This window comes from Oncorhynchus masou, chromosome 32, assembly GCF_036934945.1.
Source record: "Oncorhynchus masou masou isolate Uvic2021 chromosome 32, UVic_Omas_1.1, whole genome shotgun sequence".
Taxonomy (NCBI): domain Eukaryota; kingdom Metazoa; phylum Chordata; class Actinopteri; order Salmoniformes; family Salmonidae; genus Oncorhynchus; species Oncorhynchus masou.
This window is the reverse complement of record NC_088243.1, coordinates 40,783,939-40,811,289: the sequence shown is the minus strand read 5'-3', so window position 1 is coordinate 40,811,289 and position 27,351 is coordinate 40,783,939. Positions and strand designations below refer to the sequence as shown.

The 27,351-nt window shown below is 40.4% G+C and overlaps 1 protein-coding gene across 1 annotated transcript; it reads right to left on the bottom strand.

Moving 5' to 3' along the window:
• Positions 1-447: 447 nt before the first annotated feature.
• LOC135526070 (zinc finger protein 292-like) lies at positions 448-26,953 on the bottom strand. The gene is made up of 8 exons (XM_064954148.1): positions 26,783-26,953; positions 11,364-11,518; positions 8,534-8,612; positions 8,138-8,273; positions 7,807-8,009; positions 7,455-7,591; positions 7,181-7,322; positions 448-7,099 (listed from the first exon to the last, which is right to left on the bottom strand). The coding sequence occupies exons 1-8, from the start codon at positions 26,930-26,932 to the stop codon at positions 926-928; spliced, it is 7,176 nt and encodes a 2,391-aa protein (XP_064810220.1). The 5' UTR covers positions 26,933-26,953; the 3' UTR covers positions 448-925.
• Positions 26,954-27,351: the final 398 nt, after the last annotated feature.

The following is a 27,351-nucleotide window of genomic DNA, read 5'->3' as shown; positions in this document are numbered from 1 at the left end:
CCCCATCTAAAGTGTTTCTAAAATCCCCAATGGGAAAAAGAAATGGTGGAAAAAACTATTGGAACCATTTCCGTATTATCACTCTTTGTGGTTCATTATAGCAGTTTCAACAATCTTTGATCACCCAACAATATGTGACTGGACATCAGTAAAACCAACCAACAAAAATGATGCACTGTCTTGAGTTGTTTTGTCATAAACCCACTGCTCTGAAACCATTTCTTTCATTACTTACCCGAGGCAGTCTGATCATCATTATGGACGTAGTAGTAGATGATGCCATGTGAAGGGTATCAGGGAATCAGGGCTCAAACGGTCAAGCTGAATAAATACATCAATTACAAATTATAAGTCAGTTCTTATGCCTTCAATAAGGGTCAGGGTTATGGCGGTTTAACTCAATGTGTGTGTGTCAAAACCACCAGTCAAATGTAAGGACATCAAATGGGCTCTTCACATAGTTGCTTTATAATACTGAATGTAAATAGCATCCTGCAAACAAGTTTTACAAAGGCAAACAGTTATTTTATTTAACACTTTGTGGAAGACATGTAAATATTACAGATACTAGTGTTGAAACATTTAAATAAACAAAAAATATGATCCCATAGGGATATATAAAAACTGTTTTTCCTTAAAATTATTCATTTAGCAAAAACAATTAGTACTAGAAGCCTCATAAATACTAACATGTTCTAAAGTCTATGTTCCCTATAGATTACCTGGTTCTTATATGACTAACATACATTACCCAAACTTAAAATCAATCATAATAAGTAGAAAATACTCCTTCAATTGTTTAATGGTGAAAACAGTTTACCATTTGATATCTGAACAATATTAACATATGTTTGCAGCATGTTACTTTTCTAATCCTGAGTTAAGAGTAAAAAATAAAAACATCAGGCTGTGAGCAATCCATCAACTATGAAGCCACTCTTTTTATTAAAATCATGGGTCGCATATCTTGAAGTTGCTTTAGCAAAAGCTCAGCACCATTGGAAAAGGTTTTGTCAATTACTATCTTCACATTGTTCACCGATTGAAGACTGAGAGGATTTCTGAAGTCTACAAGGTTTTGACAGGCTTCAATAAATATATCAGGTGTTTCGCATATAATGTTGGCTGTCTTCTGCTGAAAGGTACGCTGCTGTTTTAATGGCAACTCCGTTCTTGAACCTCCACTCATTTTTCTTTTGGGAGTGTAGGTCGATGGTGAAGTTTCCAGGAACTTTAACAAAGTGTCCAGTGCAACACCATCCTCTGTTTCTTCCTCTTGAGAAGCAGTGAAGCCCTGGTCTGAAGTGTCTGTCAACCGGTAAACCTTATCTGCTGGACGATTTCTCAGAGTCAATCTTCTGTCCGGACAAGCTAATGCTCGCCGCTCCGATTTGAAGGGACGCCCTCTCTTTTTGACCTCCGAAGTAGAAGACTGGGATTCAGAACTAGCATCAGTTGACAGTTTAGCCTCTGCTTGAATGATACCATCCAATGCTTCTTGCCTCTGACAGTTGGTCTTTGAAATCTCAGGTTCACTCTCATTAGGGTCCGTCTCCTCAGCGGAGGCGTCTGTTGACATACCCTCGGATTTGTTTGCATCTTTGAATCTTGAGCGTGGGTACTTTTTGCAGAAAATGAACTGGCTTCTCTGATCCTCTATAAATCTCTCAGTGAGTCCATGTGTGGTGTAATGTCTGAATATATTCCGTTCAGCCCTCTCAACAGCATCACAGCCTTTTATCATGCATGGGTATTGCAAAGAGAAGTTTTTTGTGCACATGGCAGATGCTTCATCCATAGATTTCAGAGAGGGTTTTCCAAAGCTAGTCCAGTGGTCAGGTGATTTGTCATCTTTCTTTTTAGTGTTTTTTTTCTTCACTTTGAATTTGTTTTCAATGTTCTCTTTACCATTGTTGGGAATGACGCCTGTTCTCTGTTGCTGTGTTTTGGGAATATAAATTAAATTATGCTTTTTCATCTCATGACGAAGGAGGTTTGACTTTGTAGTGTAGACCCGGTCACAGCCATCATACTCACACTTGAAAGTCTGATCCACACTGCCTCTCTCAGAGATGTTAATTTCCTTGTGAAAGTTTTTTATGTGGTCAATGTATTTCTCCACAGAGGTGAAGGAGAGTGTACATTCTGACCGGTCACACTGGAATGTCCCTACCTTGATGCTTGACATCATAACAGTGGCTTTATCTCGAGTGAATTTATGAAGCAAAAGGTAATGCTGCACTAAGGTTGTGATCCCCGGGAATATCCTTGAACAGTCTTTCACTTGACATCTGATTTCATTATTCTGGACTTCAGCAGCTTGTTGACCAGGGATGTCAGTATCAATGTCTCCTGAAGGCAGGGGAAGGGATGACTGATGCATAGCCCTACAGTGAAGTATCAAATTTTGCTGAATCGTAAAAGCTGCAGCGCATCCTTCATGAACACAACGGTACGGCCTATATGGACTGAAAGAATTGTCAGCGTCACACAGTTGAAGCCCCAACCTTTTCTGAACCTTTTCTTTCTTTTGGACATGAACCTCATCTTTAGATATTGTGTTTTTTGAACAACCTGCTTTTTCAGGTAAGGGTTTCACAGCCTGGCTGGATATTGCCTCTGTTGCATGGCTAAAAGATGTAGTGTTTGAACTTGCTTCTGGCTCTTTTAGAGTGTCACCTTGACCGAATTTCTGCTTCAACAATGGGGTGTGGTTCATTTGCATGGCTGTCATCGATGGCTCATTCTTGGTGTATCCTGTCTTTGATGGTGATTCTAACTGGTAAAATGATTTGTCAAGGTCCTCCAGAGTATCTTGTGGTGATTGCAACCTCTCAACTGTTAACTGATGGAAGGAATCATCTTGTACTACATCTCCTGCTGTAATGATCTCAGAGGACTGTGCATGTCCCTCTTGATTTGTGCTTTGCATTGGACAGCCAATGTCAATATCAAGTGGCTCTTGTTTGATTAAAGTCGACACAACTGAAGATCCAGTTCCATTACTACTCTCTACCTCTGTTTTGATAGAAGAGTTGCTTGACTTTTTTTTGCGACTTCCAACCTTTAACTTGTTCATCTCTGCCTGCGTCAGGTGGTGAACCTTTTCATAGTGAATTCTTAAGCCTGTGGTTCTGGTAAATGTTTTAGGGCAAATGTGACAAGGATATGGAGAGAATTTGACTGGGGTTTTCTTGAGGTCCTCAATCATCTCAATTGTGTAATCATGAACTCGAGCAAGGTGTCTGAACAACGCCTCTTTGGTCATGAACCCATATTCACAATTATCCATTTCACACTTGAACGGCTTGGGGCCATTGTCACGATTCTGGTCCTCCTTCATGATCATTTTTGTTGTCATGCTTTGATCACTATCTTTTTGCATGACATTATCGCTTGATATTGCATTGCTTTGGCGGTCATTGTACTTTGAGGAACAATTTTCCTGCAAACCTTTCTCATGTGCAGCTTCAACTAAATCCAACATTTGTAAGGCATTTTGAATTTCTATAACCTTGTCATCTTGACATGCTGCAATGGAAGTTGTATTTGACCTTTTTTCAGCAAGACGATCATTCGACTTTCGCTCCTTCTGCTGACTACCAACATTATTTTTTGACTGTATCAATTCTATCCAAACTTCTGTTTTATTTGGGCAGGGTTTGGATTGTCCACCTGTCAAAACTGAAGGAAAGGTGTTTAATGAATGAGAATCCAGTGGTTTTGAGGTTTCCTTTTGTGCTAAATCAGAGGTATTTGGTGTGGAGAGATTACCAACAACTTCCTGTGGGAATTCAACATTTACCAAGTTGTTTGACGATCCATTGGTTTCAGGAACATTTGGGTCATTGAGAAAGTCGAGAAATGATGTAGGCAAATCGTCCGTTAAATCCATTTCATCTAATGGTTTGCACTGGGAGCGTTTTGAAAGATGACCTCCGAGAGATTTCGTGCTTGAGAATTCTCTAAAGCATCTTCGGCAGATAACTTTACCATCCTTTATAATAGCAGGCCATTTCGTTCTCTTGCTGAGTCTGCATCGTTTTACTGTCTGTGTCTCATGAACAGCATTCTTGTCATCTGCAGGGATAGCTTCAGATTTAGCATGACATGTGTCATCATATGATACATCAGTTTGGATAGAAGCATGTGGATTAAGAAGCATGTCATCTACAGAGCTGTTCATCTGATTCTCATAATTGGGTGATGTAAAATGGGTTATGTTCTCAATGTTGGTCATCTCCACTGTGTTTCTTGGTGCTACTTGGCCATCATGACTCAATACATTGCTTGGAATGTCCGTTGATGGCCTTGATCTTGAATTAAGATTGGAAGATTCATCTGGGACATATGAAGCAAAGAATCCTCCAGCTGACAAATTGTTACCATTACTTTCTTGGGAAAACATACTGGAATAGTTTTTTCTCATTAGGGAAACATCAACACTATCTGCATTAACCCCAGAGTTAATTATCCCATAGTGTTGTCCTCCACTGTGCATGTGTCCTCCATTATCCAGCATAAGCGAGCTTGACACATATTCTGACATCTGATTCATCAAACTTGATTCTGATTTAATGGGATGGATGGCACTGCCATGCATATTTGCTGGTGTATGTTCTCTGCCCCTTTCTAATGGATAGCCAGTTGGATGAGATTCTGATTGCCAAGGAGTTACACTCTTATTGGGGTATTCATTCAGATGGAAGACATCTGCATAGCAATTGTTCAATGTAGATGTCCACACTTCACCCATCTCTGTTTGCATTAGCCCAGTCTGATTTGGTGGGGCTTCCCAAGGGGGGCAAACAGCAGGTAAACTTGAACATGCCATCGGATATTCAAACTGTTGTAGTCCAGTATTTCTGCATTGTGATACTTGATGAAGTGGTGTTTGGTCCTTTGAAGTCCTGTTCACGGAAGGAACCTTTCTCGAAGTTATTTTGGCAACTTTCTTGTACTTCTTAGCCAGTTTCCAATCTTCAAAAATGTCTGGATGATTTTTCTTTACATGTCGGGAGAGACTTTTAGGGGTACTGTATTTGCGGTCACATGCTTCAAGTGGACAACTATGTGCGTCTTCATCTCTACCAGTTATTGCAGGAGTGCTTTCATATGGATGTAGCAAAAACGGGGGTTCACTCTTAATTTCTGGTAGAGGAAAAGCCTGTGGTAACACTTTCTGAACAGCTTGAGTTGGTTGGTTATCCAGGTCCTCTTTTGGATACCCTTTCAAGGGATTGGTTCCACAGTGATTTTGATCCTCACAATTGCCTATCATATCTTGGAGTGGGACATCAGGAGATAGTTTTGCATTCTCCAATCCGAGCTTAGTTTTGATGAGTGGAACATAACACTTCTGTAACTCCTTTCTAGGATTGGTAACAGAATTCAACATGCTCTCGACTGAATGTTTTATTTTCACTGTGCCGTTTGGGTTCTCAGGAACTGTTGATGTTGACGAACCTGATTTAACTACTCCTTCCTTCACATAATCATGTGCAGTCTTCTGATCTAGAATGACAGAGGCAGAGCAGGTTTCCTCTTGCCTAGCGGAGCACTGGGTGGAAGGTTCCATTTTAGGTACAGGATGGTTTTCACTTGTGATGGGCACTTCATTTGTATCATGGTTCTGCTGATGCAAATTTAGCTGGGACTGTGAATAGAAAATCTTCCCACAATTAGCTATTTTGCAAGTGAATGTAAGGTAATGTTGTGCCTCATGATCATACAACAGGTAGGCCTCATTGAAAATCTTTCCACAATTAGGGAACATACAACCTGCCTTAAAGTCAGTGTGTTGTCTTTTATGCATGAGAAGTTCCGAATTGCAGTGAAAGCTGGCTGTGCAATTCAGCTGTATGCAATAATATGGCTTAGCACCACAGTGCATTTGCAAATGATCATTGAGATGTCTGGCATTAACAAACTGCCGACGACAATACTGACACACAACCTTCTGTCGTTGTATCTCCAAAAAACGTGTTGCTTCCTCGTCATTTTTGTGGGCTTTTACATGAGTTACAAGACTCCGAAAAAACTTGAATACCTTCTGACAGTATGTAACAGGGCAGACACAATCCTCTGTAAATTCAGCTTCATATCTAGTTTGTACAGGCTTTGGAGGACTGACCTTAGTTTGTACAGGATTTTGAGTATTGACTTTGACAGTTTCAGCACTGTTGTGATTTCCATCCAGAAAATTAGCATCATTTGGACTGACATTGGTCTCTGCCTCAAGATTAACAGCTCTATCTTTCAAATGATTCCAATGACTGCTGGTGGATTGCATTGGCTTGGGCAATTTCCTAGTTGCTTTCATTGCAGCAAGTCGCTCTTTGCAAGATTGCTTTACATGTGATGCTACATGTGGCTCAAGGATCTCCTTAGTGTTAAAGCTGTCAGCACAAATTGGACAGGTGTAGACCCCATCTTTAAAATGCTTCTGTGCATGACGGACTATCCTGTGGCCAAGGAACTCTTTATCACATAGAACACAATACTGCATATAGGCTCGCCAATTCCTAAATCTTGCCGAAACAAACCCTTTCTCCCTTAATTTCTTAGCTTCCCTATTTTTCTCTTTTTCATCTGCAATTTCATTCAATTCATTTGTTGTGTTCAAAATAAAATCCTCAAGGTCTTTGAACTCTGAACCTTTTTCTGCGGCATCATCCTCAAGTCCCTCATCAGTGTCATTGAGAGTGTCGATAGATGACACAATGGATGCCTCCTCACCCATCAATGCCAAACAATTGCGCTTCAAGGTTCTCCAGTCCCAAAATTCTGGATCAAAAGGCCACTGTGTCTTCAAGGCCAACAGTAACTCACAGCGTAGTGAGTTGGGTACTGGAAGATTCTCATCCTCACGCTTTTCATCAGATTCATTATAGAGTGATTCAACAGCATAATATGAGTTCACAGTAGGCTGATTGAGGAACTCTGTTAGTTGGCATGCCTGTTTCACCTCGAAATCAGTGGGCAAAAGGCAGGAAATAGTTTTGCAGATGGTGGTCCTGCTGTCTGTGTTGTCACTGGATGCCATTTGTAGAGCTCGAATGCACATTTCAATGCACACAGGCAGTCCCACTCCTCCAACCTGAGAAAAGAATAAAGCCCAAGTCAGTCATGAGAATATATCCAGGCAGTAACGTATACAATTTTACACAAAGAATTTCACCTCGGACTGGATAACCTTGATGAGGAAGAGGATATGACAGACGTTCCTTGATAGCAGGACCAACTTTCTGCATTGATCAAGAAATGAATCTCCTGAAGACTCTGACCGCATTAAAAGCTTACTCCAGAAGAGTGTGAGCTCCCTGGAAGAAGAAAAGTATATCATTATTGGTCTGCTACACATGAAGGGCTTTACAAGAGGTAGTTTGTCTTCAACACAACATCCGCTCTAAACTGTGAAAGCGAGTGGAAAATGAAAAGAGGGCAATACTCACCAGGCACAATACACATCTCCCTGGAGAAGCTGCCGCTTGAGGAAAGCAGAGCACAAACAAAGGGCTCCTTTTTCATCCCCATCCGACTCCAGGTTACAAATCATCTCCAATGCATCCTTACAGTCTACCTGGGTGAACTGGCACAGAGAAAACATATAATGATGGTAATTCATTGCCATCCACAGTTGATACTTTTACATTAGGGTCATCTTCATTTATCATTATCAAACAGGAGTTGTTTAATTTCTTCAGCAAATCTTGATCCCTAATTAAAAGACCACCATTTGGGTCAGCACCCTTATTTGAATGCACTTGCCTGGTAAACGACTTAATGTAAATGCTATTCACTCACCTCTTGCATGAGTTGTTCTTGTGTTTTTGTCACACACAGGCAAACAAAGTATGTCTGCTTGAAGTTCCCTTTTCCTTCGTACTCTGGATACTCCGAGCACACCTTCGCTAAGACAGCTGCTTTCTCTGCTCGATTCTGTTTGATAAGGTGCTTTATTCGCATATTAAGGAGTGTAGGACCTTCCATCTGCAGGAACTCATTAACTGGGGAGTAGAGAAAAAGAACACTATTACAGATAGCACTTCTGAGTCGTCACCACAACATTTAATCAGTCAAGTCACATGTAGAAAGTTTTTGCTATTAGGAAAAAAACAGGTAGGCTAAAACTAACCTCTCTCAATTTCAGGTATCTCATTAGACAGAATGCTGCACAGAGTGGTGTTGTTCCACACACCAGGCGCCTGTGCCATAGCTGATAGCATGTGAAGCTGTGTGTTCCCATTTTCTTGCAAAAGGCTGTGCGCCAACTATAATTGAAAGGAAATAACTTCATAAAACATTTCAGATATACCGACCAAACAACTTTTCTAAACACAAGATTCTCTAATTATGTCAAATAGGGTTTGTGATATGTGCATGCATATTCCAATTCAGTTTCAAAGCGACACCATGTCACATTTTCTAGAGAGAATTGGCAGTACAAAAAAATTAAAAAATAAAAGTTCACTCCATACATTTCTGTTTTATGCAAAGTTGATTTTAAAAAAAGAGCAGCATTGAGACTAACCTTGATAGAGGACTGAAACTCCCCCCATAAGGCACCAGGGACATGCTCAGGCAGTGAGAGAAGGAGCTCCAGGCAGCTCCTGCAAGTAAAACAGGGTCATTCAATGAGTTTGTTTAGGTTCATGCTAATGCTGCTAAAGTTGTGTGCAGATGACTAAAATGAAAGAAGCACTACACACTTCTGCCACAGCTCTTATTATAAGGAAAGCCTAATTTATTTAGCTTGTGAAATGAGTGAGGCAGGATTACGCGGAACCCAAACCGGCTGCGCGTGTGCGCAATCATGCATAAATGTATTTTGTCCCCCCACACCAAACACGATCACGACACACAGGTTAAAATATCAAAAACTCTGAACCAATGAGATTAATTTGGGGACAGGTCGAAAAGCATTAAACATGTATGGCAATTTAGCTAGCTAGCTTGCACTTGCTAGCTAATTTGTCCTATTTAGCTAGCTTATTTGTCCTGGGATATATACATTGAGTTGTTATTTTACCTGAAATGCACATGGTCCTCTACTCCGACAATTAATCCACACATAAAACGGTCAACCAAATCGTTTCTAGTCATCTCTCTCCTTCTCTGGACTTTATATTGCGATTGGCACCTTTCATAAATTCGGTGAATTACCGCCACCAACCTCATTTGTCTTTCAGTCACCCATGTGGGTATAACCAATGAGGAGATGGGAGAGGCAGGACTTGCAGCGCGATCTGCATCACAAATAGTGACTTCTATTTTAGCCCTTGGTAACGCAGACGCTCGTTGACTCGTGCGAGCAGTGTGGGTGCAATAATTGAATAATATAGATTGCTAAATTAATTTTGCAATGTTCGCATCGCTTCAGAGTATTAGGGCTGTGGCAGTCATGACATTTTGTCAGCCGGTGATTGTCAAGCAAATAACGGTTGGTCTCACGGTAATTGACCGTTAATTAGCAAACACATTTTGCATCTCCTGGCTTCCATGCATAGCCTACAAGCCATTGATGCGGACCTTTGGAACATGTACATTTTTTTTTAAGTCTAGTAATTCCATGTAATATAGCCTACACCATCACAATAAATCAATTTATTTAGACAGGTCTGAAGAAAATGTATTCTATTTCATGAGAACAGAATAGCATACTCTGAGTTGTCTGTATGTTAGGCCCTGATTTGGCTATGCCATATGGCTGTGGGCTACACTAGTTCATTTAGCAGACAAGATTTGCTTAGAATTCCATGGCATTATCTTATAGTATGAAGCATACAATTGAACATAGCTGAATAAAATAGAAAGGATATTTTCTCCAACTGATTTGAGTGAGTGCTCACAAGACTATTCTGCATTGAGCAGTTAATAAAGAAACAGGTACTCCGGTTTGCTTAATTTAGTTATGATACAAATGTTGGGCAAAATGTTTAGATTTTTTTAATACATGCTATAAGGCTGCATGATGCAACTAATGATGATTTGAAAAAAGTTGCATGAAAGGCATGAGCTCAGCTTTGTTTTTTTTGCGCAAGCTGTACACACGTCATCAGTCTCATTCACAATTTCACAAGCACTTGAATTTTCCGGCTGCACCGAAAAAAGAAAATCCATGCCTTTTGTGGCCAGTGGCCGTTGTGCCCTTGGGCTGAACATAATAATTCAAATTTCCTTCTCCCGGCTGCATGCCCGAAGCACTCAGCACCTCTCACTCACATGGCTCTCCGTCACGTAAATGGGTCTTCTCACAGGCTACAAGTAAAGACAGACATTTGGCTGCAACACTGCTGGGATCGAACCCGGGTCTGGAGTGACACCTACAGCACTGCAGTGCCTTAAACCACTGCGCCACTCGGGAGGCCCATAAAGGTGCAATTTTCACCATAAAAATATTCCCCAAACCTGACTCACACGCTGTGTATGTATGCCAATTAGGCTCCTACATCCATTGTAAAGCGGATAAATGTGCTTCAATTTAAGTTTTGGCCACTTTAGTTGTGATACAAACCTTATCAAAACATATAGGCCTATGGGCTAGGCTACAAAAGTTTTAAAAGCATGCGCTGTTTCTTGCCTTGAGCTGGGCATCATTCACAAGTGGTAATACATCATTCACAAGTAGTAGGCTAATATTGTCACCTAGCACACTATTATTGATTCAATCTTGTCTTTACATATACAAAATAATATATGGGTGAAATTTGCTTAGAATGGACCATTATGATGCACTTGTCTCGAAACAGGGGCAGTGTAAAAAAAAAAACCATGACATTTATGAAATTAAATAGCGAATGGAGGGAGCTTTTCGCATGTTTCATTTTCATACCAGCGAGGTAGGCTATACTCCTGTTTTAAAGAGAAGGAATGTACTTAATATTAGGAAAGTTGAGAAATAAATATAGCAGGCCTAGCCTGGTAATGGGATCCTCTTTTTAATAGAGGCCATCAACTTCTCACGCAATTGTGTAGCCTATAGAAATGTTGCACAACATGAGCTCAAGAAGTGTTCGATTACATTTTAGATTACATTTGCATTGATGTCAGAGTTAGAGGGACAAGAGTGCGGAGTACCAGGCAGTTAGCAAGTTCGGTACGCTACTAACGACCATCAGCAGCATCAGTTTGGAAAAGCCTAACTACCGTGACGAAACGGTCACCTGGAATTTGACTGCATCATGACTCATGACCGCCGGTGTGGCGGTAATATGGTCACCATAACAACCCTAGGCAGGATACAGTTGTATTGGTCAGTAGCACTAGCAGAAGTGGAATGTTAACAGTCATTCAACAACATAGGCCTAGCACCATCTGAAATAATGAATAGCTGGTTCCATGAAGCATCTATGCATACTCACATTGCTAGGTTTTCAAGAACGAGTGGCACATTTTCACATTCGGAGGAGAGACAGGACGTGGCCTTCGCATAACTGAGTATGGCCACTGTGTATGCCTCCAGTAAAGGCAGTGGCTCCTCCTCAGTCTTCCATCGGCCTGCATGTTCCACAAGGATCTGTAAACAAATGACAACATCATGGCATGCTCTCAGTCTGGCATAAGATGTGGCTAGCTGATTAGTGCTTGCTATTAAATGTATTTGTATTTTTTCAACTTTCCAACTACTTGACAATTATCAGAGAAAATGACTAATGGACTAATTTCATTAAGTATTAGTCCTTCCAAGTAAATTAGGCTACACTCCATTAAAATAGCAAATTGAGAACAACTACCAAAACAATTGGGAAATAATCAGGGCCGTAACGACACCAGTATCACCATACTCGTTAAGTTGTTTCGTAAGCCACAATACTATTTATGAACGCAGCCCTCATCCAGGGTCACATTTAATTGATTTTCCAAGCTATAGCTCACAATATTTTACGTATAGCAGGTTTTTAAAGGACCAAAGAGTTTGGCCTGCTTGGTGTTTACATTTTTGCCATGGAAAACATACTGTGATACTGGCATCATCCCAGCCCTAGACATAATAGTCTATACTCTAGCCCAGGGATGGGAAACTCCTGCCCTCAGGGGCCTGATCTGTATCCCACTCCCCCCCCCCCCCCAGCCCCACAGCTAACACACCTGATTAAACAAATTACATTCTAAACTGAAATAGATAAACATCAGTGCATGATGACCTAGTGCAAATGTGCCCACTCTATTCTTGGCATGTACGCTCTAGCCAACAGCTCACAGATACAGCGGGTAGGCTAGTCTACATGAGATTATGGATAAGAAGCAATACTATTTTTATTTGTCAAACAGAGCCAAATCATGTCACCTCAATATGTATTGGAAAGGAGCATCAAGTTCATCAGTGCACTTTCACCATCCTGTGAAGTTCATAACTTATTTTATCTGTAGCCTAATAAAGTGCATGGTTTCACGAGTCGTAGTGGGAGGACCACACACACAATATTGCGTGACGCCAAGTTAACTTTGATATGGTATTATTTCAATATTTAATTATTTCAATTAAAAGGCTTTTCCACCGACATCTCATAATTTAAACGACAAAAAAAAAATCACAGCGTACAAATTGTTGGCATTTATACAATTGTATCGAAACAATTTCAATAACAGCTGTTGCAATGTTATTTTTTTATGCGGCATGACTTTTACTCAAAGAAAAACAGTGGCTGTTACCAAAGTTATCACAAACCATGTTAATACAGTCAAACAATGCACTGCACAAAATTGGAACGTTACCTCAAACATTCTTGCTTGTAGATGTTGTAATAAAATTACATTTTAATTTAATCCGCACAGGTAACTGATAGAGTAACCTTCCTCTAAATTTGAGAATAAATATCCACAGGAAAGTACTAAACGGCCTTTTCAAACTCTGTTACCGGCGTTGAGATTTCTATTATTTGGCACATGCTCAAACCCATGTAAAGACCTGCAAGACTTCGGTTAGCATGCGTGCATCGCGTACATGTACTTACATCTTGTGTGCTTGCCTCTGGCAATGAACAAACAAACCATGAGAGCCAGAGACCCTTGTTTTGAAGTTGGCTTAAAGCTGCCCTAAAAAGAAATCTCTCCATCATTTTCTGGTTGCTAAAATTGTAAGTTTGACTAATTTCTGTTTGTGTGACAGAAACAAGCAAGCACTTCAGGACAGGAATCATAGAAATAGTGCCATAGAAAAGACCTACTGCTTCTTAGACTTGCTTTCAATGCAAATGACAGACATAGAAAACACATTTCTATGTGAATTTGGTCAGTGCGCCCAAAAGGTTATATATTGCAGCTTTATTAACACTTGTGGTTATTTTTTCTAAAATGTATATTAACAAAAGGACCAACAACTGGTAGAGTAAATACATTTTATTCAACTTTCTGTAGTTCTTTCTTGTAGTGGTTCAGAAGAAACTTTAAAAAAATATGTTTTGCAGTGCACCGTTTCAGACAAAAATCCAACCAAAAAGGTATCACAGCCAGATATATTAGGCAATGTCCTGTTAAGCAGCACACCTTGGAAATTGTTGGATAGTTCATTTCCCTTTAGGTCTTGAAATGTGTCAAGCCAAAACCGAGCCCTGATACAGAAGTCCATTGAGACTCAGTCCTGGGATGCTCCATTCAACCGCAATTGGGAAAGTATTGAGACCTCGACTTTTTCCACATTTTGTTACATTAGTTTTTTTTTTTAAACAAATCCTCCAACTACACACAATAACCCAAAATGAAAAGGCAAAAACAGGTTTGACAATTTTGAAAAAAATAAATCAGAAAAACCTTGGTTTGCATACAGTACCAGTGAAATGTTTGGACATACCTACTCATTCAAGGGATTCTTTATTTTTTACTATTGTCTACATCAAAACAATGAAATAACTAATAGAATCATGAAGTAAATAAAAAAAGTAAACAAATTTAAATATATTTTTGATTCTTCAATGTAACCAACCTTTGCCTAGATGATAACTGAGAACTTTTAGGCTACTTTTGCTGCAGATTGTTGTGGTATCCATGCTGGTTAAGTGTGCCTTGAATTCTAAATAAATCAGACAGGGTCACCAGCAAAGCACACCCACACCATTACACTTCCTCCATGCTTCACGGTGGCAACCACACATGCAGAGATAATCCGTACACCTAGTCTGCGTCTCACAAAGACACGACGGTTGGAACCAAAAATCACACATTTGGACTCAGACCAAAGGACAGATGTCCAGCGGTCTAATGTGCATTGCTTGTGTTTCTTGGCCCAAGCAAGTCTCTTTTTCTTATTGGTGTCCTTTAGTAGTTGTTTCCTTGCAGCAATTTGACAATGAAGGCCTGATTCACACAGTCTCCTCTTTACAGTTGTGTATGTTACTTGAACTCTGAAGCATTTATTTGGTCTGCAATTTCTCAGGCTAGTAACTCTGGGTATTCCTTTTCTGTGGTGGTCCTCATGAGAGCCAGTAACATTCTAGCGCTTGATAGTTTTGTGACTGAACTTGAAGAAACGTTAAAAGTTCTTGACATTTTCGGGATTGACTGACCTTCATGTCTTAAAGTAATGATGGACTGTCATTTCTCTTTGCTTATTTGAGCTATTGTATTGCCATAATATGGACTTGATCTTTTACCAAATAGGGCCATCTTCTATATACAATGGGGCAAAAAAGTATTTAATCAGCCACCAATTGTGCAAGTTCTCCCACTTAAAAAGATGAGGCCTGTAATTTTCATCATAGGTACACTTCAACTACTATAAAAAAAATCCAGAAAATCACATTCTATGATTTTTTCATGAATTTACTTGCAAATTACAGTGGAAAATAAGTATTTGGTCACCTACAAACAAGCAAGATTTCTGGCTCTCACAGACCTGTAACTTCTTTAAGAGGCTCCTCTGTCCTCCACTAGTTACCTGTATTAATGGCACCTGTTTGAACTTGTTATGAGTATAAAAGACACCTGTCCACAACCTCAAACAGTCACACTCCAAACTCCACTATGGCCAAGACCAAAGAGCTGTCAAAGGACACCAGAAACAATATTGTAGACCTGCACCAGGGTGGGAAGACTGAATCTGCAATAGGTAAGCACCTTGGTTTGAAGAAATCAACTGTGGGAGCAATTATTAGGAAATGGAAGAAATACAAGACCACTGATAATCTCCCTCGATCTGGGGCTCCATGCAAGATCTCACCCCGTGGGGTCAAAATGATCACAAGAACGGTGAGCAAAAATCCCAGAACCACACGGGGGGGGGGGCTAGTGAATGACCTGCAGAGAGCTGGGACCAAAGTAACAAAACCTACCATCAGTAACACACTACGCCGCCAGGGACTCAAATCCTGCAGTGCCAGACATGTACCCTGCTTAAGCCAGTACATGTCCAGGTCCGTCTGAAGTTTGCTAGAGAGTATTTGGATGATCCAGAAGAAGATTGGGAGAATGTCATATGGTCAGATGAAACCAAAATAGGAGGACAAAGAATGCTGAGTTGCATCCAAAGAACACCATTACCAAGAACAACACTGTTTTTCTGCAAAGGGACCAGGACGACTGATCCGTGTAAAGAAAAGAATGAATGGGGCCATGTATCGTGAGATTTTGAGTGAAAACCTCCTTCCATCATCAAGGGCATTGAAGATGAAATGTGGCTGGGTCTTTCAGCATGACAATGATCCCAAACACACCGCCCGGGCAACGAAGGAGTGGCTTCATAAGAAGCATTTCAAGGTCCTGGAGTGGCCTAGCCAGTCTCCAGATCTCAACCCCATAGAAAATCTTTGGAGGGAGTTGAAAGTCCATGTTGCCCAGCAACAGCCCCAAAACATCACTGCTCTAGAGGAGATCTACATGGAGGAATGGGCCAAAATAACAGCAACAGTGTGTGAACCTTGTGAAGACTTGCAGAAAATGTTTGACCCCTGTCATTGCCAACAAAGGGTATATAAAAGTATTGAGATAACAAAAGTTTGACCAAATACTTATTTTCCACCATAATTTGCAAAAAGAAATAATTAAAAATCCTACAACGGGATTTTCTGGATTTTTGTTTCTCATTTTGTCTGTCATAGTTGAAGTGTACCTATGATGAAAATTACAGGCCTCTCATCTTTTTAAGTGGGAGAACTTGCACAATTGATGGCTGACTAAATACTTTTTTGCCCCACTGTACCACCCCTACCATGTCACAACAACTGATTGGTTCAAAACGGATTAACAAGGAAAGAAATTCCACAAATTAACCTTCAAGGAACACCTGTTAATTGAAATGCATTCTAGGGGACTACCTCATGAAGCTGGTTGAGAGAATGCCAAGAGTGTGCAAAGCTGTCATCAAGGCAAAGGGTGGCTTCTTCGAAGAACCTTTGTTTAACACTTTTTGGTTTCTACATGATTCCATGTGTGTTGTTTCATAATTTTTATGTCTTCACTATTATTCTAGAATGTAGAAATAGTACAAATAAAGAAAAACCCTGGAACGAATAGGTGTCCAAACTTTTGACTGGTACTGTAAGAATTCAGACAATTTGCTATGAGACTCAATATTGATACTCAGGCGAATCTTGTTTCTATTATTCATATTTGAGATGTTTCAACAACTTGATTGGACTTGAACTTGATTATTCAATTGATTTGACATGATTTGGAAAGGTACACCCGACTATATATAAAAAAGAAGGTCCCACAGTTGACAGTGCATGATTAGAGCAAAAACCAAGCCATGAGGTCGAAGAAATTGTACGTGGAGCTCCGAGACAGGATTGTCACTGACAGCTCTCCAGAGTTCCTCTGTTGAGATGGGAGAACCATCCAAAAGGGCAACCAGCACCAATCAGGTATTTATGGTAGAGTGCCAAGACAAAAGGCACTCAGAAAAATGCACGACAGTTTGCCAAAGGGCACCTAAAGGACTCTCAAACCATGATAAACAAGATTCTCTGGTCTGACAAAACCTTTGGCCTGAGTGCCAAGCATCACATCTGGAGGAAATCTGGCACCATCCCTATGGTGAAGCATGGTTTTCAGCGGCAGGGACTGGGAGACTACTTACTCAGGCTCGAGGGAAAGATGAAGAGGAAAATACAGTGAGATCCTTGATGAAGTCCTGAGTGCTCAGGAGCAGGTACTCCGACTGGGGCAAAGGTTCACCTTCCAACAGGACAATGACCAAAAGCACACAGCCAGGACAACACAGGCGTTGCTTAGGGACAAGCCTCTGAATGTCCTTGGGTTCATGCCCGGGTTCTGACTGGGCCACTCGATCAAACATCTCTGGAGAGACCTGAAGATTGGTTGGATGGGGAGCGTCGCTGCACAGCTGACAGAGCTTGAGAGGATCTGCAGAGAAGAATGGAGGAGAAACTCCCCAAATACTGGTGTGCCAAGCTTGTAGCATCATACCCAGGAAGACTTGAGGCTGTAATTGCTGCCAAAGGTGCTTCAACAAAGTACTGAGTAAAAGGCCTGAATACTTATGTAAATGTGATATTTCAGGGGGGGAGGGTTATATAAAATTTGCAAAGATTCATAAAAACCTGTGTTTTGTCATTATGGGGTATTGTGTGTAGATTGATTAGGAAAATGATTTAATCAATTTTCGATTAAGGCTGTAACGTAACAAAACGTGGAAAAAGAGGTCTGAATACTTTCCGAACGCACCGTATAAATCCTAGTGCTGTCTCCTGTAGGCATATTTGTCATTCACTAAATCAAATCAAATTTTATTTGTCACATACATGGTTAGCAGATGTTAATGCGCGTGTAGCGAAATGCTTGTGCTTCTAGTTCCGACAATGCAGTAATAACCAACAAGTAATCTAACTAACAATTCCAAAACTACTGTCTTATACACAGTGTAAGGGGATAAAGAATATGTACATAAACATATATGAATGAGTGATGGTACAGAGCAGCATAGGCAAGATACAGTAGATGGTATCGGGTACAGTATATACATGAGATGAGTATGTAAACAAAGTGGCATAGTTAAAGTGGCTAGTGATACATGTATTACATAAGGATGCAGTAGATGATATAGAGTACAGTATATACGTATACATATGAGATGAATAATGTAGGGTATGTAAACATTATATTAGGTAGCATTGTTTAAAGTGGCTAGTGATATATTTTACATAATTTCCCATCAATACCCATTATTAAAGTGGCTGGAGTTGAGTCAGTGTCAGTGTGTTGGCAGCAGCCACTCAATGTTAGTGGTGGCTGTTTAACAGTCTGATGGCCTTGAGATAGAAGCTGTTTTTCAGTCTCTCGGTCCCAGCTTTGATGCACCTGTACTGACCTCGCCTTCTGGATGATAGCGGGGTGAACAGGCAGTGGCTCGGGTGGTTGATGTCCTTGATGATCTTTATGGCCTTCCTGTAACATCGGGTGGTGTAGGTGTCCTGGAGGGCAGGTAGTTTGCCCCCGGTGATCGTTGTGCAGACCTCACTACCCTCTGGAGAGCCTTACGGTTGAGGGCGGAGCAGTTGCCGTACCAGGCGGTGATACAGCCCGCCAGGATGCTCTCGATTGTGCATCTGTAGAAGTTTGTGAGTGCTTTTGGTGACAAGCCAAATTTCTTCAGCCTCCTGAGGTTGAAGAGGCGCTGCTGCGCCTTCTTCACGATGCTGTCTGTGTGAGTGGACCAATTCAGTTTGTCTGTGATGTGTATGCCGAGGAACTTAAAACTTACTACCCTCTCCATTACTGTTCCATCGATGTGGATAGGGGGGTGTTCCCTCTGCTGTTTCCTGAAGTCCACAATCTCCTTAGTTTTGTTGACGTTGAGTGTGAGGTTATTTTCCTGACACCACACTCCGAGGGCCCTCACCTCCTCCCTGTAGGCCGTCTCGTCGTTGTTGGTATTCAAGCCTACCACTGTTGTGTCGTCCGCAAACTTGATGATTGAGTTGGAGGCGTGCGTGGCCACGCAGTCGTGGGTGAACAGGGAGTACAGGAGAGGGCTCACAACGCACCCTTGTGGGGCCCCAGTGTTGAGGATCAGCGGGGAGGAGATGTTGTTACCTACCCTCACCACCTGGGGGCGGCCCGTCAGGAAGTCCAGTACCCAGTTGCACTGGGCGGGGTCGAGACCCAGGGTCTCGAGCTTGATGACGAGCTTGGAGGGTACTATGGTGTTGAATGCCGAGCTGTAGTCGATGAACAGCATTCTCACATAGGTATTCCTCTTGTCCAGATGGGTTAGGGCAGTGTGCAGTGTGGTTGAGATTGCATCGTCTGTGGACCTAGTTGGGCGGTAAGCAAATTGGAGTGGGTCTAAAAAAAGTTATTTAGTCTGCCTGGGAGCAAGACATCCTGGTCCGTGACTGGGCTGGATTTCTTCCTGTAGTCCGTGATTGACTGTAGACCCTGCCACATGCCTCTTGTGTCTGAGCTGTTGAATTGAGATTCTACTTTGTCTCTGTACTGACGCTTAGCTTGTTTGATAGCCTTGCTGAGGGAATAGCTGCACTGTTTGTACTCGGTCATGTTACCAGACACCTTGCTCTGATTAAAAGCAGTGGTTCGCGCTTTCAGTTTCACGCGAATGTTGCCATCAATCCACGGTTTCTGGTTAGGGAATGTTTTAATCGTTGCTATGGGAACGACATCTTCAACGCACGTTCTAATGAACTCACTAATGTAAAGAATAGGGATGCACAATATATCGGTGAATATATAGGAAAATCGTCCGATATTAGCCAAAAAAGCCAACATCTGTATCGGCCCGATGTCTAGTTTAACGCCGATGTGCAAAACCGATGTCAAAGCTGACGTGAGTACCTATATAACGTACATGACGCAATGACGGCATGTAAAATTCTGCACTACATGTGCAAAACAGCATTCCTAACCTAGCCCACAATGTCTGCTGTGTGAATCAAGCAGGTAACAAGTCGGCCGGCATTTGAAAGAGTAAGAAAATTTCAGAGAGACAGCAAAGGTGAAATTCATTAACGGCAAGATAGCATAACTCGTTGCCCTTGACAATCAACTGTTCTGTCGTGGGTGATGTTGGCTTTCTGGTTGAGCACCGGTATACACTACCAAGTGCGCTATTTTTCAGATGTTGCCCTACCGGAGTTACACAGTAATAGCACTGCTATATGCTTCACGACATACCATGGAATGCCATTTGGGTCTTCGTGTGTCAAAAAATACGTCAAATAACAGTTCTATTATAGAATGTTGTGTGTTAGGAATTTGCACATGCAAGTCAAGTGGCACTACTACTATCAGTAGCACTGTCAAAGCTGTACAAAAAAAGTCTGCAAACGAGCAAACACCGGCAACAAACGATGTCTTTAAAATACTGCGTTGGTAATTAAGCATTATTTGTTTGACCGCAACTTCTGGGGTAGCTAGCTTTAGCTTGGTACCTAGCAAGCACCAATACAACCAGCCTGAAAACAATGACCAGTAGAAACTGCAGTCATTTTCATTATTCTTAGCAATGATTTAGGAATTCTTTTGAGTAAGTTTTAGCTAGGTAGCCACTTGTTCGCCTATTGAAATTGAACTTCAGTTCTTGAAAATGAACAGCTAGTCAGTTACTTAAGCCCATTGCTCTAAGCTAACGTTAGAAACAGCCAGCTAGCTTCATCTGGCTCGTGAGTTGAGGCCGGACTGGATTATGTGTTGTGAAGCTAGCCACAATAATGATTAGGCACAAGTGGAATTTACGGTTTGGCTTCAAAATGTACCTCTTTGAAAGTGATGCAGAAGGTTACAATTGGTGGAATCATACCATATTTAGACTAGATAATGTTAAACAAGGTTGGCATGTGAAGCAATCTAATTATCAGTCTACTCGGTGACAATCACAGAACACAACTGTTAAGAGTTTACACAAATATTAGCGTTGTAGTTCTTATCGCAGGACTGTGACTGTGTGAAATCATCTCCCCAGTCAGCCTATTGTGTGTATTGACATTCATATTGCAATGTACAGCTTTACCTAAGGATTGGGGATCAATGAATGGGGTATCAGTCTACTCAATAACCAATATATTTTTTCCCAACATCCTCCTCATGTATTCAGACTCCAAAACATCCACGCAGTATTGTTTTTCCGGGGGAATAGTGTTCAATACACATAGGTTGACAATAAATGTGGCTCAATTCATTAAGAGCTACGGTGCTAATGTTCTCTGGGTGTCACGGAGTAGACTGATACCCCATGTCATTGATCCACAATCCATAGGTAAGGCTGTACAGTGAAATAAGTAAGCCCCCAATGCAATTCTAAAGTAGAATACATCCAGTGTGATTTCAGATGTCAAATGATATTTTGTTGATTTTATATAACATTCCAACCTCGTTTAGCATCATCTATTCAAGTATGGCATAAATCTACTATTTGTATTAATTTGCATCACTGTCAATGACATACTTTTATTTTGAAGGCTACCTGCAAAATCCACTATTGTGGCTAATCCTTGTGGCTAGCTTCACATAGATGGGTCCGACCACCATTAATCAAATAAGAACCATCTTATAAATTAGGGTTATTTTTGATGATACCTAGCTATATAGTTAGCTAACTGTAGCTACTGAAACAGATTGTCGTTTTTGCTATGTTTCTGGGGAAGAACATTGTTTGCATCCACAAGCTAGCGAGCTTAAAAAAAAAGACCAGCACTGTAGGTGCGCGAGACAACTTTACCAGCATCATAGCATACGTATCGATGAATCGTTGTGACATATGAATTACGAGTGATAGTGTAATCAATATGTAATAACTACAGAAGATTATGAACGTTAAATTATTATGTGACATGCAGTCATATTCAGGTCCAGAATGGTCAAATAGTGTTATTTTACACATCAAATAATGACGCAAACAGCATTCCATAGTATGAGAAATCCTGGGTGAGAATGAAACGACTGAAGTACGAAACAGCACAGCAAGAAAGTGAAAGAAATAGGTTTTGATTATGTTTTATTGGTAATGGGGACATAGTTAAATGACAAAATAACCTTTTGGTCAGTGTGGTGTGTGAAACCGTTAACTTGGCAAGTCAGTTAAGAACAAATTCTTATTTACAATGACGGCCTACCCCGGCCAAATTCAGACAAAGCTGGGCCAATAGTGTGCCGCACTATGGGACTCCCAATCACGGCCGGATGTGACACAGCCTGGATTCGAACCAGGGACTGTAGTGACACCTCTTGCATTGAAATACAGTGCCTTAGACTGCTGCATCCATGTGTGTGTTAACTATTTAACTATACTAGAATGCTTAAAAGGCCGCTAAAATGTTAAATATCAGTTATCAGGATCGTTTTTTTGGCAATTAAAATATTGGATATCGGTATCGGCCAAAAATGTCATATCGGTGCATCACTAGTAAAGAACACTTTGTTGGACTGCGAACATTCACCTCATCATATATGTGGTCTAATAAAAAAATGAAAGTTCAACCAACATACAGTGCCTTCAGAAAGTAATTTGTACTTATTCCACATTTTGTTTTACAGTCTGAATGCAAAATGTATTAAATATATTTATCTCACCCATCTACACACAATATACCCCATAATGACAAAGTGAAAACATGTTCTTCAAAATGTTTGCAAATTTATTGACAATGAAATACAGCAATATCTTATTTACATACGTATTCACCCCATGAGTAGGGCTGGGCGGTAAACTGTTTTTTTTACAATATACGTTTTTTTTTACAATATACCAGTATTGATGCACGGACCGGTTTGGGTTTTTACTTTACCTTCTACAACAGTATTTGAATGTTTGGTTTGTTAAATGGGATACGCCGTGTGTCCATTATTATAGTTTACTTCGCTACTTGAGTCTCTCTCTCTCCGCTTTTGCTCTCCATGCTGGTTTCCACACAGATCTAACCCCGCCCCCTGTCACTCAATGAGCGCATTTGTTGTTCCTCGAAAACTTGCGTTCAGTCTGCATGGTCAACGCAGCACATGCAACAATGTCGACGACAATGATGCCATTTTCACTTTGCTTCTTAATATAAATCCACTAGTGTTCTACAATTACACTTAATTTGTGTTTCTTACATCTGTAAACAGCTAGTTTGTCTTTTCTTAGCAAGTTAGGCCTAAATCTTCTTTGCTGCTAATGCTAAGTTAGCTGGCTAGCTAGCTAATAAATGTACTGAGTAAGAGAACCTAATTACCTATACAGCCTGATTATACCAGTGATGGTATAGACCTAAATCTGCATGTTTGTGCAACAGTATCTTTTAAATCAAAGAGGAATACGCGAAGCATGAATAAGTACGCTACATGAAGTAGCTAATTGAAAAAATTAAATGTAGCCAAAGATTATAGCGTCCCCTTGGAAAAACTTGGGTTCCTACCCTTTCACAATAACTCCTCTGGCATCGTCAAGTCAAACACTATTCAAAGTGCCCACTATTATATTCTAGCTATAAAAGGAGAACAATCATTATATTTCCATCATTCCAACAGCTCACACAAGTGTTTCTCTAATTCACAAGTCAAATCAATTTTATTTATTTATTTTACCTTTATTTAACTAGGCAAGTCAGTTAAGAACAAATTCTTATTTTCAATGACGGCCTAGGAACAGTGGGTTAACTGCCTGTTCAGGGGCAGAACGACAGTTTTGTACCTTGTCAGCTCAGGGGTTTGAACTTGCAACCTTCCGGTTACTAGTCCAATGCTCTAACCACTAGGCTACCCTGCCGCCCCAACATTTGCAACATTTTGCGCGATATGGGTTGTTGGCCCATATCGTGCAACCCTACGTGGCAGTGTGAAAATGATCTCAAATTAGTGCAGGAAATGCAGAAATTTATTTGGTTTAAGTTAAATTGAACTGTATAAAACAAATCAGAATTGAGAAAGACACATTCTAAAGGATTTCAATGGGATGTTGCCACCCACTACCAATGAAGCAAATGTATAACTTATTATTCAAAAACATAAAATAACATGATTTGATATTTTGCCCATATCACCCAGCCCTACCCAAGTCAATATTTTGTAGAAGCTCTTTTGGCATCGATTGCAGCGGAGAGTCTTTCTGGATAAGTCTCTAAGAGTTTCCACACCTTGATTGTGCAACATTTGGCCATTATTCTTTTCAAATTTCTGCAAGCTCTGTCAAATTTGTTGTTGATCATTCCTAGGCAACCAGGTCTTGCGATAGATTGAAGTCGAAACTAACTTGGCCACTCAGGAACATTCACTGTATTCTTGGGAAGAACTCATGTAGATTTGGCCTTGTGTTTTAAACTTTTGTCCTGCTGAAAGGGGAATTCATCTCCCAGTATCGAGTGGAAAGCAAACTGAAAAAGGTTTTTGTCTAGGATTTTGCCTGTGCTTAGCGCCATTCCGCTTCTTTTTTTATCCTGAAAAACTCACCAGTCTAACAATTACAAACATACTCATAACATTATGCAGCTACCTCTCTGCTTGAAAATATGGAGAGTGGTACTCTGTAATGTGTTCTATTGGATGTTTTTTTGCAGTATTACTTGAATGGTTTCCTTCCTCTTCAGCAACAGAGTTACGAAGGACGCCTGTATCTTTGTAGTGACTGGGTGTAATTGATCAGTGGTGTAAAGTACTTAAGTAGTACTTTAAAGTATTTTTACTGATCTAGTTTTTGGGGTATTTGATAACTTTTACTAAACTACATTCCTAAAAAAAGGATGTACTTTACTCCACCACCCAAAAGTAATCAATACATTTTGAGTGCTTAGCAGGACAGAAAAAAATGTCTCATTCACACACTTATCAAGAGAACATCCCAGTCATCTCTGTCTCTGATCTGGTGGACTCACTAAACACATGCTTAGTTTGTAAATTATGTCTGAGTGTTGGAGCGTGCCCCTGGTTATGCGTAAATTAAACAAAACAAGAAAATGGTACCGTCTGGTTTGCTTTTAAGTATCAAAAGTAAAAAATAATTTAAGTGTATTTTAGAGTCAATGTCTATTAAGGTATTTTTACTCTTACTCAAGTATGACAATTGAGTATTTTTTCCACCACTGGTATTGATAAACCATCCAAAGTGTAATGAATAACACGCTCAAAGGGATATTCAATGTCTCTTGTTTTTTTAACCCATCTACCAATAGATGCCCTTCTTTACGAGGCATTGGAAAACCTCCCTGCTATTTGTGGTTGAATCTGCTTCGATCGAAAGACCTTACAGATAATTGTATGTGTGGGGTACAGAGATGAGGTAGTCATTCAAAAATCATGTTAAATACTATTAATGCAGAGTGAGTCCATGCAACTTATGTGACTTGTTAATCATATTCTTACTCCTGAACTTAAGCTTGCCATAACAAAGGGGGTTGAATACTTATTGACAAGACATTTAAGCTTTTCATTAATTTGTTTTAAAAAATATATGAAAACATAATTCTACTTAAACATTGTTGGGTATTGTGGTCCCAGTGACCAAAACATCTAATCCATTTTAAAATCAGGCTGTAACATAATAAAATGTGCAACGTCAAGGGGTTTGAATACTTTCTGAAGGCACTGTAGCTACACAAGCATTATACAGGAGGCTGCTTGGACTTCTATAAACCCGGCTCCTGATTGGAGCCTATAGTGTGGGCCAAATGGAATTCATGCAGTAGCCTACAATAGGCTAAACCACACGGAGTAGTTCATAGGCTACCCATGCAGGACAACATTCAAAGTTGAGTGTGAGACTAACTTGAATGCTACAAGCACTGACATTCTTCTCCCTGCCTGTCATCCCTTCCCCCAGTCGAAGCCTAATCTCTGCTCAATGAGTAAGGGTCTTCTAAGAAGGACAGTCCTAAATAGACTACAACTCAGGCTATTGCTAAACGTAGCCTAACATATCATGATATGTCATTGCATTTCCAACATATGAAAATAAATTAAAATGTAATTCTCAGCACATGATAAAAAAACACACAAATCTTGAGGTGACCAGGTATTTAGAGGTTGCAGAGAAAACCTGTGTTTTAGTAAGTTAGCCTTGTAACCATCTAGCCAATCTTATGTGTATTCTTATTACAGTCAGTGTCAGATAAAACACTATTGTCTTTTTATATCCAAATGGAGCCTCCAATGAATTAATCACTTCGCACAGATGGGGCTTCAAACAAGGCCCACCAGGTTTGCCACATTACACAAAAAAAAAACAAAGACTATATATCAAGCACAAAACCGAATAAACCTACCCAAACAGGCTGATGAGTTAATATTGTTTTTCTAACAATTAAAACTATGCATACGTAGTTAACCTATGCTGTGCATGAAAATGAATACCATTAGGTTGACCAGGCCCTATAGAATAATTTTGCAGGCACACTCAATATTGATCCACTAACACAATGGACGAAAGGGAGAACGTTATGTTGCAATAATTTAAAGTAAAATATGGACGTTTACATGGATGAATGATGTTTCGTCTCGTGCAAAACCTAAAACACTAACAGATCGAGCATGTGAATACAAGTCTGCACAAAACGCTAACTAGCTCTTCCCAGCATTAAGGAGCCTTAACTAGCTAGCTAGCCAGCCAGCATTCAACTAGCAACTCGCTAACTAGCTTGGGAAAATTAGTGATGCTCGGGTATAATTCTAAAGTAAGGGAATTAACTAAATATCGGAAACCACGTATGATGTATATAAGTTCACTAACTACTATCGTTGAAAGTTAAAACGGGAAGTAATAGTATTTTTTTATGTTCTGATGTGGCTAGCGCGAGCTAGCTACATTGTTGTACCTAACGTACACGCGCATCATCAGGCTGGAAGCTGGATGGAAGACTGCAAACCACTAGGATGGGTAGTTGGAAGAAAAAATAATGCTGACCTGGCAGAATTCCTGACAGAAACGCAAAGAGGCCTCAGACAGTGATTCCGAGCTTTCTTTTAGCGTTGTGGTCAATTCCTGGAACCGTTCTCGGAGCCCTTCGATAGCTTTCCTTGTGTCATATTCCTTCTCTGTCTCTCCCCCCGCCATCTTCACAACAATCACGACCGCGTACGCACAGATGTTACGCTGCCAGACTTGCACACGCACGGACAGGGGGAGGGGAGAGACGACGATAAAAGCGCTACATCGGTGTCACCGGCATAAGCGTGAATGACCTTATATAAAAATAAGATAAACCAAAAATACACAATACATTACTTATTAATTGAAAGATTCAAATAAGATGTTGACAATTATGTTAATATGCCTACTAGATATAACCTAGACTACAAATTGCGGATTGCTCATCAACCAAGACCTGTGGTGGTAATCGAATAATGTTCCCCACATGCAATCTAATACTATAAAGTTCTGAAGTATTTTAGAAAATATCATGCTTAACCTACAGCTTGTTAGGCTACTTGAGGACATATAAACTCATAGTACGGCCACTAGGCCTACCTGAG

Excerpts from the sequence above, each read along its gene's own strand:
- LOC135526070 (XM_064954148.1), bottom strand. The coding sequence starts at position 26,932 with ATGGCGGGGGGAGAGACAGAGAAGGAATATGACACAAGGAAAGCTATC. Across the intron at positions 8,274-8,533 it reads AGTTTCAGTCCTCTATCAAG|TTGGCGCACAGCCTTTTGCA; the intron begins GTTAGTCTCAAT and ends TTTCAATTATAG. Across the intron at positions 8,010-8,137 it reads GATACCTGAAATTGAGAGAG|TTAATGAGTTCCTGCAGATG; the intron begins GTTAGTTTTAGC and ends TCTACTCCCCAG.